Below are 15870 nucleotides of genomic sequence, written 5' to 3' on the forward strand. Positions count from 1 at the left end.
AAACATTGACTTCCACCAATCCCACAGCACCTCCTTTACCTCTCATTGTGTCTTCCTGTTTTCCTTATCATCTCTATCCTAGCATCTAGATATAAATCCCTCTTTCTTATCCTTTCGCTTCACTAGGTTATTCCAGACTCAGCCAGATTTATGCCCTCAAACCTTGGCTTTTAAGGTATTCGTTTAGGCGCTCCCGTTCCTTTTTCGCTTCGCTTTTGGGCTTTTGTCGTCTTATATCTGTCAATTTGGTTAATTCTGAATATTCTGAAAGCTTACATAACCATTCTCCCCTAGTGGGTAACTGATTCCCTTTCCGGTACTAAGCCACCAGGATTCTTGCTGCAGGTGTCGTGTATAAGGAAAAATTAGTTTTAAAATGGACATCGAACCCAGGGTCTTCTGCATGCAGAGCAGATGTCCTGCTATCACACCCCTTTTCCTCTCATAGACCTGCAGTGTGGTGTAGTGGTTAGAGTGTTAGGCTAGTGTCTGGGGGGACATGGGTTCCCAAAAAGCTCACTGGGTGAGCTTGGACCAGTCACTGCTTCTCTTAACCTGGCCTACCTCACTGGTGTGGGGATTAAATGGGGGCAGGGAGAGGACCATATACTCAAGGCCAGCAGTTCTCAACCTGTGGGTCCCCAGTTGTTGTTGGACTACAACTCCCATCATCCCTGAGCTCTGGCCTTGCTGGCTAGGGGTGATGGGAGTTGTAGTTCAGCAACATCTGGGGACCCACAGGATGAGAAAGGCTGCTCTAGGCTTTCGCAAACTTGGCTCCCCTGATGTTTTCGGACTACAACTCCCATCATCCCTAGCTAGCAGGACCAGTGGTCAGGGATGATGGGACTTGTAGTCCGAAAACAGCAGGAGACCCAAGTTTGGGAGACCCTGATATTCGCCATCTTGAGCCGCTTTGAAGTAGACTAGAAATGCAATAAATAAAAGGCAAATAAATAGAAATAATCTCCCTCTGTAAGAAAGAAGAGCTAACGATGGAAACGTATGGTATGGATTTTGAAATGGCAAACAGTTTACGCTCGAATTTTCTACTTCATTAAAAGGGAGCTTAACGATCAGCAGCCTGACATTAATATTTGGGCGTCGGGGAGGCTGGGCGCTCTGCCCATCTGCAGGCTAATTCCATCTCACTTAGGCTTTTTGTTTTATTTTGGTGGGGGTGGGGGGGCCTGCCATCAGCACCGCTCCGGACGCATCCATTAGGTTTCCTTTTGTACCGTTGGAAACAATCTCGGAGCCACCACAGAGCTCCAGATGGAGCGATTACATCTCATTGGTCTCCTAGAGAGACGGCGATATTTCATTAATGACTCCGCAGCCGCTCCGCCTCACCCCAGCTGCATCGGTTGGGTGGTGGGAGTTGCTGCTGCAGTAGGGAAAAAAAGGAGGAGGAGGAGGGAGGCTAGAATCATAGAACTGTAGAGTTGGAAGGGACCCCAAGGGTCATCCAGTCCACCCCCCTGCAATGCAGGAATCGCAGCTAAAGCATCCATGACAGATGGCAATCCAAGCTCTGCTTAAAAACGGTCTCGGCCCAGTATACCTGAAGGAGCGTCTCCACCCCCATCGTTCTGCCCAGATGCTGAGGTCCAGCACCGAGAGCCTTCTGGCGGTTCCCTCGCTGCGAGAAGCAAAGCTACAGGGAACCAGGCAGAGGGCGTACTCAGTGGTGGCACCCGCCCTGTGGAACGCCCTCCCATCAGATGTCAAGGAAATAAACCACTATCTGACATGCAGAAGACATCTGAAGGCAGCCCTGTTCAGGGAAGTTTTTGATGTGTGACATCTTAGTGTATTTTTGGTCTTTGTGGAAGCCGCCCAGAGTGGCTGGGGAAACCCAGCCAGATGGGCAGGGTACAAATAATATATTATTATTGTTGTTGTTGTTGTTGTTGTTATTAAAAACCTCCAAGGAGGAAGAGCCCACAACCTCCCGAAGGGAGACCGTTCCTCAGTCGAACAGCTCTTACTATCAGAAAGTTTTTCCATATACAGTGGTACCTCTGGATGCGAACGGGATCCGTTCCGGAGCCCTGTTCACATCCAGAGCAGAACTCAACCCGCGTCTGCGCATGCACGGGTCGCGATTCGCCGCTTCCGTGCATGCGTGTGACGTGGTTTTGGGTTTTCCCCCCAATAATTTTTTTTATTCATTTTATAACACAAATAAACAACACAAACAGAAAAACAAACAATACAGATTCTTATCTTATCCTTCTTTTTTCTAAACATTGTTAGGTGGGCTTCCCCAAGTCCCCCCCATCTGATTTTCATTTTACCTCATATTTAGCAGTTTACATACCATAATTTCTAACCATTTTTTTTATCACACTTACTTTAGCCATGAAAAACCTTTACATTTGTGGACATGTGAGAAAATGAAAAAAAAATAATGGGATATGATTTACAATGAATTGAAAAAAACTGTTCAAATACACTTTCCCCAAAAAAGCTTTTTTGCTGGGATAGGAGATGAAATAAGGAAAGCAGACCAGAGATTATTCATGTGTGCTGCGACTGCCGCCAGAATCTTAGTAGCCCAAAAATGGTAAACTCAGGAATTACCAACATTAGAGGAGTGGCGGGCAAAAATGGTAGAATATGTGGAATTAGCAAAACTGACCCCCAGGATCCGTAAGCAAGAGGAAACAAAGTTCAGAAGAGAATGGAGTAAATTTGTAGGGTACATAAGTAACAACTGTAGAAGTTTAAAGACTGTAGTAGGATTAAAATAAATCTTACGATGTGAATAATGTGTTATTAAGAACCTGCGAAAAATGAAGATTAATATGAAAGCCTGTTGAAGGGAGGGAGGGTAGTCTGTGCTCAATAGAGCGTCGAGAAAATAAGTGGACACATGATGGTAGAATTTTAGTGTATTTATTTTGTTTATGCTAAAGAAAAGTCAATAAAAAGCATTTCAAAAATGAAATAAAAGAGGATTGGGCAAATTCATGGAGGAGGAGAGGGCTATCGATGGCTACTAGCCAGGACGGGCCTACTCTGCCTCCACAGTCAGAGGCAGCGATCTGTCGGATTGACAGTTGTTGAAAACCACAAGAGGGGAAAGTGTCCTTTTGATCAAATCCTTTCCCCTTGGGGCATCTTATGGTTGGCCGCTATAAGAAGAGGACTCTCGACCAGATCCGCCCCATTGGCCCGCCCCAGCAGGCTCTCCTTGCATTCTTAGGAATGCCTCTGAGCATGTTCCGATAGACTTTTTCTCATCGCTGAATAATGAAGACCCCGCACGAGCACACAGCCAGGGCAGCGGGAGCCAGGAGAGAAGCCTTTGCATCTCCTACGTACCGTATTTTTCGCTCTATAAGACGCACCAGACCACAAGACGCACCTAGTTTTTGGAGGAGGAGGAAAACAAGGAAAAAAATATTCTGAATCTCAGAAGCCAGAACAGCAAGAGGGATCGCTGTGCAGTGAAAGCAGCAATCCCTCTTGCTGTTCTGGCTTCTGGGATAGCTGCGCAGCCTGCATTCGCCCCATAAGACACACACACATTCCCCATACTTTTTAGGAGGGAAAAAGTGAGTCTTATAGAGCAAAAAATACGGTACTTGATACTGACGAAACATAAGTACGTAGGCAAACCGGAGAGTAATCTGACTTCTGTAATGAAGTCTTTCCTGCTAAGAGGATTAGACAAGGTCGTGGAGGAGAAGGCAATGTGCTCCCTCCCATGTCAGAGGCAGGATATTCCTGTGAATACAAGCCGCTGTGAATCGCATGCAGAGAGAGCACTCAGTTTCCCTTTGGGACATCTGGTTTGACCACTGTTGAGAACCAGGGCTCAGCAGATTTTTCAGCAGGGGGCCGGTCCACTGTCCCTCAGACCTTGGGGGGGGTGGACTATATTTTGGGGGGGAAATAAACAAATAACTATGCCCCACAAATAACCCAGAGATGCATTTTAAATAAAAGGACACATTCTGCTCATGTAAAAACACGCCGACTCCCAGACCATTCGCGGGCCAGATTGAGAAGGTGATTGGGCCGGATCCGGCCCCCGGGCCTAATAATAATAATGATAACAACAACAACAACAACTTTATTTATACCCTGCCATCCCCAGCCAAGACCGGGCTTAGGGCGGCTAACACCCGATATAAAAACAAATTGATTGAAATACAATTTAAAAACAAGATTAAAATACAACATTAAAACATTAAAATTAAAATTAGTTTGCCTACTCCTGGTGAGAACAAGATGCTGGACTAGTTGGGCCCTTGGCCTGATCCAGCAGACACTTCTTACCTTCTCATCCACCAACCCTCTAACTAAACCTGATTTGTTCTTAAAAGAGAATGAGAGAGGTGTGTCTATTTTGGAATGATTAAGTCTGTTAGAATCAGAGAATTCTAGGGTTGGGACACCAAAAGGCCATTCAGTCCAGCCCCCTGCAGTGCAGGAATCTCAGCTAAGGCACCCATGACTGATGGCCATCCAAACCCTGTTTAAAAACCTCAAAGGAAGGAGAGTCCACAACTGAAATCCGTTCCAGTGTCAAGTAGCTCTTACCGTCAGAAGGTTCTTCCTCATGTTGAGTCAGAATCTCCTTGAAGCCATTGGTTCGAGTCCTATCCTCCGGAGTTGGTTGCTCATGTTGGTCGCTTCGAGAACACTGTCCCACCATCTCGTCCTCTGTCGTCCCCTTCTCTTTGTGCCCTCCATCTTTCCCAACATCAGGGTCTTTTCCAGGGAGTCTTCTCTTCTCATGAGGAGGCCAAAGTACTGGAGCCTCAGCTTCAGGATCTGTCCTTCCAGGGAGCACTCAGGGCTGATTTCCTTCAGAATGGATCGGTTTGATCTTCTTGCAGTCCACGGGACTCTCAAGAGTCTCCTCTAGCACCATAACTCAAAAGCATCCATTCTTCGGCGATCAGCTTTCTTTATGGTCCAGCTCTCACTTCCATACATCACTACTGGGAAAACCATGGCTTTTACTATATGGACCTTTGTTGGCAAGGTGATGTCTCTGCTTTTTAGGATGCTGTCTAGGTTTGCCATCGCCTTTCTCCCAAGGAGCAGGCGTCTTTTAATTTCGTGACTGCTGTCACCATGTGCAGTGATCATGGAGCCCAAGAAAGTAAAATCTCTCACTGCCTCCATTTCTTCCCCTTCTATTTGCCAGAAGGTGATGGGCCCAGTGGCCATGATCTTAGTTTTTTTGATGCTGAGCTTCAGACCATATTTTGCGCTCTCCTCTTGGATTCTGGTAGTGAACCCTGCATATTATTTAAAATCTCAGCGGGGCTGTGTGCTTAGACCTTGGGCAAACCATCTTCAGATGATTATGATTGTTCCACACAGTTCTCTGGGTGGACCCTGAGCTTCTCACTGCCTAACAACCCTAAACCTCAGTGGGGTTGTTAGGGTAAGATGAGTTGCTCATTGCGCAGAGCACTTTGTATGCTGACGTGATAGAGAATAAGTACCCAATGTGGTGGCTGCAGTGTGCATGTGCCGGTGGTGGTAGGCCTTGGACCTGTTCTGTCCTCTCCTGTGGGGTAAGAAAACACTCTGCAGTGATGGAGATATGGTAGCATTCCCCCTCGCAGAATCTGAGGTCCCCGCATTGCAGAAGGTTGGAGTAAATGATGCTTGGGATCTCTTTTGACTCCACAGTTCCATGATTCTATTAAAAGCATCCTCTTCCACATATTGAATGAGAATTCCACAGGAGTGGCAAGGATCCTAATTGCTAAAAATTGGGGGGGAAAGAAACTGTGCCAACAAAAAAGGAATGGCAAGATAAACTGTTAGTACAGTCATACCTCATGTTACGTTTGCTTCATGTTACGTTCTTTCAGGTTGCATGGCAACCCGGTAGTACCGGAAAGGGTTACTTCCGGGTTTTGCCTCTCGCGCATGCGCAGAAGCGCAAAATGGTGTCATGCGCATGTGCAGAAGCAGCGAATTGCAACCCGTTCGTGCACAGATGCGCCACTGTGCACTCTTTTCATGTTGCAAACAGGCCTCCAGAACGGATCCCGTTCGCAACCAGAGGTACCACTGTATATTGAACTGGCTAGATTAACAGAGGCAATTAGAGATCACACTAAACAAGAGCTTCAAAAAGCATGGGGGAAATGCAGGGAATACTTTGCAAAACAGTGCCCTAAAATACATACCTGGACTTGTTTCAATTAATGTCTGCAGAAGACTTTGTTATAATTAGAAAAATCTTAATGATTATTCATAAAGGAAACAGTTTATAAGAAGTAAATAAGGGGGCCAGATACAGGATAAAGGAAGTCTTTTATTTGGTTGTTTGTATTGTTGTATGTTATGCTCACTTATGTTCATGCTTAATGAGGGTGGATTTGTGTATTTGGGGGTTGTGTTATGTTGTAAATAAAATCCCAATAAAAATTATTTTAAGAGAGAGAGAGAGAGAATTGCGGCAGCAAAGGCGCAGAAAAGGGTAATAGGATGCCCTTTTCACTGACCGCCACTTCTTGCCTGAAGCTCGAGTGTGCGTCACTCAGAGAGGCGAATATACCTAACTCTCAGCTAAGTCTGCATTTTGCTGAGCCGCAAGATTCTGAGACCTTGGATGAGCAGGGCAGGAACGCAACTCAAGGCAGGCATAGCTTGAGCCTTCCCAGGAGCGACGGTTTGCTTGGAGGGTTTGTCGTCACCCAGCAGGGACCCAGAAATTTTGGCGGCTGCACTTCCCAGAGGCAGCCTGACCGACTGGAGTGCAGTCCAGTGGTCAACATTGCAGTGCCCGTTCTCCTTCCTGCGTAAAAATCCCAGGGAATGGATTTCAGGGCATATGATGCAACTGAGGAACCTGCAGCCTTTTCCTCTTCCAGAGCTACAATGCCCAGAGCTCCCTGGGAAAAGAGATGGATTGCTCAACGTCTCTAGGAATTGTAGCTCTGGGAAGAGAATGGCGGGGGGGGGGGTGCGTATCTCCTAACAACTCTTAATGAACTACATCTCCCCGATGAAGTTGAGTTTTGGAAGATCCAGCATGGATAATAGAAAGTACTTCACAGAAGCCTGGGCAGTGTGTGTGGAGGTCCTGGGCTGCCCAGAAGAGAATACAGCGGTACCTCAGGTTAAGTACTTAATTCGTTCCGGAGGTCTGTTCTTAACCTGAAACTGTTCTTCACCTGAAGCACCACTTTAGCTAATGGGGCCTCCTGCTGCCGCCATGCCACCAGAGCCTGATTTCTGTTCTCATCCTGAAGCAAAGTTCTTAACCTGAAGCACTATTTCTGGGTTAGCGGAGTCTGTAACCTGAAGCGTATGTAACCCGAGGTACCACTGTACAACCCACTCACCCTCAGCCTCACTGGTGTGGTCCAAAGGAAAGCAGAACAATATTTTTGGCACCAGCTTGGCAGCAGGAGTTGCCAGAAAGAGGCAGACAAGGTGCCGTCCAACTGCCTTAAGGACTCCACTCCAGATTTGTGTAGGGTTTACTCCTTAGCAACAACAAACAAACCTATGGTCACGTAAAGCATACTCAATAAACATGCGAGACGTAACCAGCTGTGTTCTTAGATAAATAAGGTATACTATTCATAGTATCAAATTGTAAATTCCAACAGAAGTAACTCATAAAGTTCAACGAACAAACAAAGCAGAAGATCCAATGGATCAGATCATTCTATCGCCAGTTCATGCATAAGGTCCATCCATGTAATGGTGTCTATTCCACCGGTCTGTTCATAAAGTCCAAACCATCCACATGAAAGGTTGTTAAAAAGGTTATGGGACCCCTAACCATTAGGTCCAGTTGTGGCCGACTCTGGGGTTGCGGCGCTCATCTCACTTTATTGGCCGAGGGAGCCAGCATACTGCTTCCAGGTCATGTGGCCAGCATGACTAAGCCGCTTCTGGCGAACCAGAGCAGCGCACGGAAATGCCGTTTACCTTCCCACCGGAGCAGTACCTATTTATCTACTTGCACTTTGACGTGCTTTCGAACTGCTAGGTTGGCAGGAGCAGGGACCGAGCAACGGGAGATTCGAACTGCGACCTTCTGTCGGCAAGTCCTAGGCTCTGTGGTTTAACCCACAGCGCCACCCGCGTCCCTTATAAAAGGTTGTTACAGTTCCACAAAATCCTTTCACAAAGCCTTCTGCTCTGTTCGTTTCTTGAACTTTGCAAGTTACTTCTGTTGAAATTTACAATTTGATACTATGAATAATATATCTTATTTATCTAAGAACACAGCCGGTTACATTGCATGTGTTTATTGGGTTTACTCCTTAGCCTTTCTCCTCCCAAATATCTCCCTCAAGGCAGTGGGTACAGATTGTTCGTCAGGGTTTACTCCTGAAGCCTTTCTCACTGCCGCAAGGCACTGGAAGCTTAGCATTAGAGTTTTCTTTTCCCTTGATGGCCTCCCTTTCCAGGTGGACAAGCCCCACCTACCCCCTCATTTCCCTGTACAGTGCAGGGGCAGAAACCACCTTCTTGACAATTGGACCCACTCTCGGTCTCATCCGCTCAACCTGCGGAGCCTGTCTTTGCACGCAGGTGAAGCCCCTAACACACCAAGGGCTTGAGATCCATCGGCTGCGTGCACCTGGTTTAGCCAGCCAGTCGAAGCCATAGGCAAACTATGGAACTATGATGGCCACCAATTTGGATGGCTTGAGAAGAGGATTAGACAGATTCACGGAGGAGGAGAGGACTATGGGTGGCTGCTAGCCAGGATGAAAACCACAGGAGGGAAGAGTTGGTCATGAGGTCGAATCCTGCCTGCCGTGGGCCTTACCCTTCTAATGTTCTTAGAATTCTTGGGTGGGAATGCCTTTTGCTGTAATGGGTGTTGCAAATGCGGCCTAAGAAGGAGGAAGCTGAGAGTTCTTTGCCACGCCTTGGGCTTGTAACTAAGATGGAATTCCGGGGCTGGCTGAAGGTGGCAGAGTGTAGCCACTGTGGCTGGTCGCCATAGATAGCCTTCTCAGGCCAAGTTGGAGCGTGGGCTGGGCCAGTTGTGGGCCCCAGGTTCTCCACACATGATATAAATATTAATTTTGGGTTGTGTCCCAGGTTTTCTGTGAATGCAACTCCACTGAAGTGTTCCTTCAACTAGAATCATGGAATCGTAGAATCATAGAGTTGGAAGAGACCACAAGGGACATCGAGTCCAACCCCCTGCCAAGCAGGAAACACCATCAGAGCACTCCTGACATATGGTTGTCAAGCCTCTGCTTAAAGACCTCCAAAGAAGGAGACTCCACCACACTCACACTGCAGGGAGTGTGGTGGTTATTAATAGCTTTGTTGTTGTTTAGTCGTTTAGTCATGTCCGTCTCTTTGTGACCCCCTGGACCAAAGCACGCCAGGCACTCCTGTCCTCCACTGCTTCCCGCAGTTTGGTCAAACTCATGCTGGTAGCTCCGAGAACACTGTCCCACCATCTCGTCCTCTGTCGTCCCCTTCTCCTTGTGCCCTCCATCTTTCCCAGCATCAGGGTCTTTTCTAGGGAGTCTTCTCTTCTCATGAGGTGGCCAAAGTCTTGGAGCCTCAGCTTCAGGATCTGTCCTTCCAGTGAGCACTCAGGGCCTTACCCTTCTAATGTTCTTAGAATTCTTTGGTGGGAATGCCTTTTGCTGTAATGGGTGTTGCAAATGCGGCCTAAGAAGGAGGAAGCTGAGAGTTTGTTGCCACGCCTTGGGCTTCTAACTAAGATGGAAGTTCGGGGCTGGCTGAAGGTGGGCCAAGTTTGGCGAGGCAGCGCCCTCTCTGCCCTGACCCATCGGCCTCCGCCGGGATAAAGCTCTCGAACAAACTTCCCGTGAGGGGTACTAGAAGCCTCTGTGCTGCTTTCAGCCCGGCAGGGGTTTGTGCAGCTGTTGTTTATCCTGTAATGGTTCTGCCTCTCCGCTGGACGCTAACGGAGAGCCGCTGTTCCTCGCAAGCGGGGCTTAGCCAAGATTTGAGCGCGGCAGGATCTGATTAAGGAGCAGAGGAAAGGAATAGGAGGGAGGGAAGGAGCCTTTGTGGGAGACAATTGTGTTTTGCAAATCCCCTTCCCACGCAAGGAGTGGGTGGGGGGGGGGGAATTAATTGTGGCCTCCGAACGCAGAAGTGCTTCTGGAGTGGAGATAAAGGATGAGCTGTGTGGGCTCCGGAGAGGCCAGCCGGCGCTCGGGACTGCGACCGAGCCTCTTCAGTCCTCCGTAATGATCTGGGCTCCTTCCACAGATTTACCACTCCTTCGCTTTTGTTCAAAAAACGAGAGGTGAATCCGGGTTCAAGTCTCTCCCTCTCCCCCCGCCCGGTTCATTTCACTTCCCCTAGCCTCAGTGGAAGCCCAGAATGTGCATTTGGATGTTTTGCAGTTAAAAAGGGGGGCACCTTTTCTTGCAAAAGGAAGGCGTGTGGCTGTTTTTGCATGTGGAAGCCTGAACTGTGGTAGGGCGCATTCTTCTAGGCACAGAAAGCCGCAGGTTCGGTTCCCAGTTTTAAAAGATCTTGGGGGGCAGGGCAGGGCAAATCTGGGGAGCACCTTTGCCAGTCAGAGTAGAGCTGCGTGCACCCCCACTTGGCGCCTTCCAGCTGTTTGGCACTACAACTCCCGTCAGCTGCAGCTAGCACCGTTGTGGTCCGAAACAGCTGGAAGGCAGCAGGCTAGGGAAGACTGGAGTACCGTAGAATCATTGCAAGGGACCCCGTGGGTCATCTAATCCAACCCCCTGCTATGCAGTAGACATTACTAAGTTGGATTTGCATATTGGGAGCAGCAACGGAAGAGGTCAGATGGGCCAGATGATGTGCTGATTCCAAAATGGCTTATCTTCAGCTTGAGGAAATAATCTCAAGTAAGTTGGGATGGTCTCTATCAGGCATAAGAAACTCAGTCCTCCAGATGTTTTGGGACTACAAGTCCCATCATCCCTGACCACTGGTCTTGTTAGCTAGAGATGATGGGAGTTGTAGTCCCAAAACATCTGGAGGGCTGAGTTTGCCTATGCCTGGTCTCTGTGGAGCATCTCTTGGGACACCCTCTATGCAAGTTGGGATACTGCCACAGAGCGTTCCTGTTAGTACACCACGCAGTTCAAAGTTGGAATGACCTCTTTATTGGCAAAAACACCATCTCCGCAGACTCGGCCAAGGGTCAGACCTAATGAGCACAGCAGCTCATTCCCTGTGGGTCTTGCTCCCTGAAATCAGTTGCCGAAACTGAATGTCCCCTCCTCCCCACAGCCGTCTAAGTCTCCTCTTCTCCAGGGCTTTTTCCAAGCAATTGGAGACTGTGCCTGCATGAAGCCAACCCCTCCTCTGCCCTTTTCATGCCTCTTCTGGCACTGAGAGATGGGTGCAAGGGAGCTTGTTGCGGCAGGAGGGGGAGACCCCTGTGACTCCCCGCCTGACTCATCTCTGCCTCTTAGTCTGCCTCCTCTCCTGCTTCTTCTTCTGCCTCTGATTCTGATCTTCTCTCTGCCACCGACTCTCCCAGCTCACTAAGCCCTGTTACTGTCGGAATCTGCGTTCGACCGAGCTGATAAAGCTCATCCTTCTCCGGCCGAGTCCTTCGGAATCGCCCTCCGACGATAATTAACGACCTGAGCCTTTGATTAGGCTCCAGGCACATCCCCCATTCAGCAGAGGATCAAAGCAGCACGTGGAAGTGATGAGATTTATGGCTACATCACTATGCTTTATTTCTTACTACGCAGACAGAAAACACATCCTCTCTCTGTGAAAGGCAGAGAGCAACTGAACAGCAAAGGAACAGGAAATCAGTACGTCACATCCGTCTCCTGTGAGACTTCCAACAGTATGGAATGTCTCTGGAATGTAAACAGAGTCTTGTGACTCTAAGCAAACAGTGGCAAACAGAAACTAACAGTTACCCCTTCTGCTTCCGACATCTCCTTTCCCCAGTCTCCTCCCTCTTCTCCTTCTAACCGCTCATCACTGTCCCACCACCACTCCCCGGGCTCTGATCGTTCTTCCCTTGGTGCTTCCCCAACCAACTCCTCCCACCCTTCCTCTGCGTCCAACCAGTCCATGACGGATACCCTCTGTGGAGCATCTTTTCTTGCACAGACTCCTTGCACTCACCCATTTCCCCACTTTTGCTTACAGGTGTGGGCACCAGGGACTACTACAGGAAGATCGGCTACGAACTGGATGGGCCCTACATGGTGAAAAGGCTGGACTGAGAGAGACGGGCGGAGCTGGAAGCATTCAAGGCCGTGTCTTTGAACCTCGGTCCTCTTGAGGCCTCCAGGCAGAAGGGGAACGGCAACCTCCTGCTGCAAAAGCCTAGTCTCTGGGAGTACAGCCGCCTGCAATTTGAAACCTGCCTTTTTGCACTCAGCGGTGTCCCATTTTACACCGGGATGGGTCCCCCCCCCCCCATTTCTAATGAACATCGCCCTTTTTAAAACGATTCTATGGTTTGTATTGGTTTTCATACACCAGCCCCTGCTTTTATCAGCAGGGGCCTTCAGGAGGACTAGAACCTTGAGGTGGAGATCTTTTATCAGCTTGCTTTAGGCTGAAGAGTGCGTACATTCGCCATTTTTCTTTCCTCTGCCAGAGAGGACTTAAGAGGATAATTTTGCTTGTGTGCACCTTGCTCTCTAGAAGCTGTTTGCATCTGATTGGCTTTCCACCCTGCCTCTTGTCCAGAACTCCAGGTTGCAAAACTCAGCTGCCCTCTCTGCATTGTGGGAGCTGAAGACCACTCCGGCTTGTTGTTTTTCGAGGATTCTGCCCGGTTTTAGCAGTTTGGCTTCTTTTGTTTCAACACGCTTGTCAGTGGCGCATCTTTGCCTCGTTCTTCCTCAAGGAGAGAAAGAGGCGGCAATTGTAACATGTGCTGCTTTCGGAATCCCACGGTGCAGAAAATATGCAAACAGTGCCAGTGTCCGTCGTGGTGTCAATATCTGCAGCCTCTTCCATCAGAGGAGAGTCAGCATTATTTTACAAATGCCCCCCTCCCCCCAGGGGGCAGGGACACCGAAGAGGAGGAGATCCTAGATCCAAATGCAATAGCCTCTCCTGGATGATGTAAGCTATATATATATTTTTCCCCCATGTTTTCAAAAGAGCAGGACTGCTTCGTCCTCGTGCACTTAGAGCAGAGGCAGGGCCCCTCCAGATTTTGTTGGGCTCAAACTCCCATCGCTTACGGCTGGTGGGAGTTGTAGTGCAGCAGGTCTCTCCCCCCTTGGGTCGACGCTAAGGTTCTCTGTGGTTTGCATTCATAGACGCCACCAAAGATGGAGATCGGAGAGCCAGCTTGTGAAAGATCTGCGACCTCCGCAACGCTCCTGCTAATAAATACCTAGGTGTTTGTTTTTTGCTGTTTGGCTGTGTCTTTACAAACTGGGAGTTGGGGATTTCACCTACAAGGGCAAGGATTTCACACCACTCTCTGTACACGAGGCAAAAACGGGTGTGCATTCTCCTACTTTCGCTGGGGGGGGGGGCGTTTCACAAGATCATAGAATCATAGAGTTGGAAGAGACCACAAGGGCCATCGAGTCCAACGCCCTGCCAAGCAGGAAACACCATCAGAGCACTCCTGACATATGGTTGTCAAGCCTCTGCTTAAAGACCTCCAAAGGAGGAGACTCCACCACACTCCTTGGCAGCAAATTCCACTGTCGAACAGCTCTTACTGTCAGGAAGTTCTTCCTCATGTTTAGGTGGAATCTTCTTTCTTGTAGTTTGGATCCACTGCTCCGTGTCCGCTTCTCTGGAGCAGCAGAAAACAACCTTTCTCCCTCCTCTATGTGACATCCTTTTCTATATTTGAACATGGCTATCATATCACCCCTTAACCTCCTCTTCTCCAGGCTAAACATGCCCAGCTCCCTTAGCCGTTCCTCATAAGGCATCGTTTCCAGGCCTTTGCTGTGCCTCTGTGTTAAAGGGCCTTTTGCAACACCTGTTAAAGCTTCATGAACGAAGAAGTAGTAGTTTTATTTATACCCCGCCCTCCCCAGCCAAGACTGGGCTCAGGGCGGCTAACACCAGGTATAAAAACAATTGATTAAAATACAACTTAAAAACAAGATTAAAATACAACATTAAAATGCAGCCTCATTTCAGTAGAAACGCAAATCAAAAACTTTTTGGGGATGAAAACGTCAAGTCTTCACCAAGGCTAACTATCCAGACTGGTCCTACGTGGGCCATAAAAAAGCCAGGGAAGTCCCCAAACAGGAGTTCCATCGCAGGAGGAGAAAGGAAAGAGGGGAAGGGGATCAAGTTGATTCCAAGCCAAAGGCCAGGCGGAACAACTCTGTCTTACAGGCCCTGCGGAAAGAAATCAGATCCCACAGGGCCCTGGTCTCATGAGATAGAGCGTTCCACCAAGTTGGGGCCAGTGTTGAAAAGGCCCTGGCTGAGGTTAATCTGACTTCCTTAGGGCCCGGGACCTCTAGGGTGTTGCTATCTGTGGTCCTTAAGGTCCTCCTCGGGGCATATCAGGAGAGGCGGTCCCGTAGGTACGAGGGTCCTAGGCCCTCCACTGAACTGCCTCTACTGACAGCACAGCTTGGTTGGAACCAAGGCATCTGGACAGGTGGGTGAGGAAGCCACAGGAGGGGAAGTTGCTGGAAGTCACAGGAGAGGAGAGATGCTCTTGTGCTCAGGTTCTGTGTCCTGGTTCCCCACATGCATCTCATTAGCCACTGTGAGAACAGCATGCTGGACTCGAGGGACCGTTGGCCTGACCTGGTGGAGTCATTTTATGTTCTCATGTCCAGCATCTGGCTTGCACGGAAAAACGGCCTGCTCCGCGGCAGCTAAAAAAGCCAATGCAATTCTGGGCTGCATCAATAGGAGTATAGCATCTAGATCAAGGGAAGTAATAGTGCCACTGTATTCTGCTCTGGTCAGACCTCACCTGGAGTACTGTGTCCAGTTCTGGGCACCACAGTTCAAGAAGGACACTGACAAAGTGGAACGTGTCCAGAGGAGGGCAACCAAAATGGTCAAAGGCCTGGAAACGATGCCTCATGAGGAACAGCTAAGGGAGCTGGGCATGTTTAGCCTGGAGAAGAGGAGGTTAAGGGGTGATATGATAGCCATGTTCAAATATATAAAAGGATGTCACATAGAGGAGGGAGAAAGGTTGTTTTCTGCTGCTCCAGAGAAGCGGACACGGAGCAATGGATCCAAACTACAAGAAAGAAGATTCCACCTAAACATTAGGAAGAACTTCCTGACAGTAAGAGCTGTCCGACAGTGGAATTTGCTGCCAAGGAGTGTGGTGGAGTCTCCTTCTTTGGAGGTCTTTAAGCAGAGGCTTGACAACCATATGTCAGGAGTGCTCTGATGGTGTTTCCTGCTTGGCAGGGGGTTGGACTCGATGGCCCTTGTGGTCTCTTCCAACTCTATGATTCTATGATTCCCATTCCAGCTGGCAACACTAGAGAAAGCCTTGTCTCTCTGTGCATGGGGCATCGGGAGAGATCTTTCCAATTGGAGGGAGACAACGGACAGCTCAAAGGTCTGATTTGATCCGAGTCAAACTTGAACCCGCACAATACTTGCTTTATCAAAGTGCCTCGCAACCGAGCCCTGTTCTCGAAAGGGTCGTGGGGTGGATAATGCTTTTAGTGGCCGCTGGGTCCCTCCAATTACTACCTTCTCTCTTAAAGACTAATCCTCGGTCACACATTGCATCTTTGCCTCTGCCAGCACCGCCCCCTTTCTTTGGGGGGTGAGCCCTCTCCTCGTGCCCCCTTAACCCCCCATAGCGGCCTCTTAACAAAGGAAAGGGCTTTGTCTGAGCAGCAATAAATGCGGAGGCCTCGACCTGTTTGACTTGGAGGAGGAAGCAGCGGCGGGAAAACGGTCCCCTTCCTTCTCCGCAAAATGTCAAGGTTGCTGTTTCGA

At 48.8% G+C, this 15870-nt stretch overlaps 1 protein-coding gene across 1 annotated transcript in view; it reads left to right on the plus strand.

Annotated features, from left to right (window-relative positions):
• The window catches only part of ELP3 (elongator acetyltransferase complex subunit 3), a 111393-nt gene extending 98073 nt beyond the window's left edge, over positions 1 to 13320 (plus strand). Inside the window, exon 15 of the mRNA XM_083432667.1 lies at positions 12100 to 13320. Coding sequence (XP_083288793.1) covers positions 12100 to 12176 — 77 coding nt within the window. The 3' untranslated portion in view covers positions 12177 to 13320. The remainder of the gene's footprint in view (positions 1 to 12099) is intronic.
• The last annotated feature ends 2550 nt before the right edge of the window (positions 13321 to 15870 follow it).

The sequence above is a fragment of the Podarcis tiliguerta genome, assembly GCF_965153285.1.
Source record: "Podarcis tiliguerta genome assembly, chromosome: 3".
In the NCBI taxonomy this organism is placed as follows: Eukaryota; Metazoa; Chordata; class Lepidosauria; order Squamata; family Lacertidae; genus Podarcis; species Podarcis tiliguerta.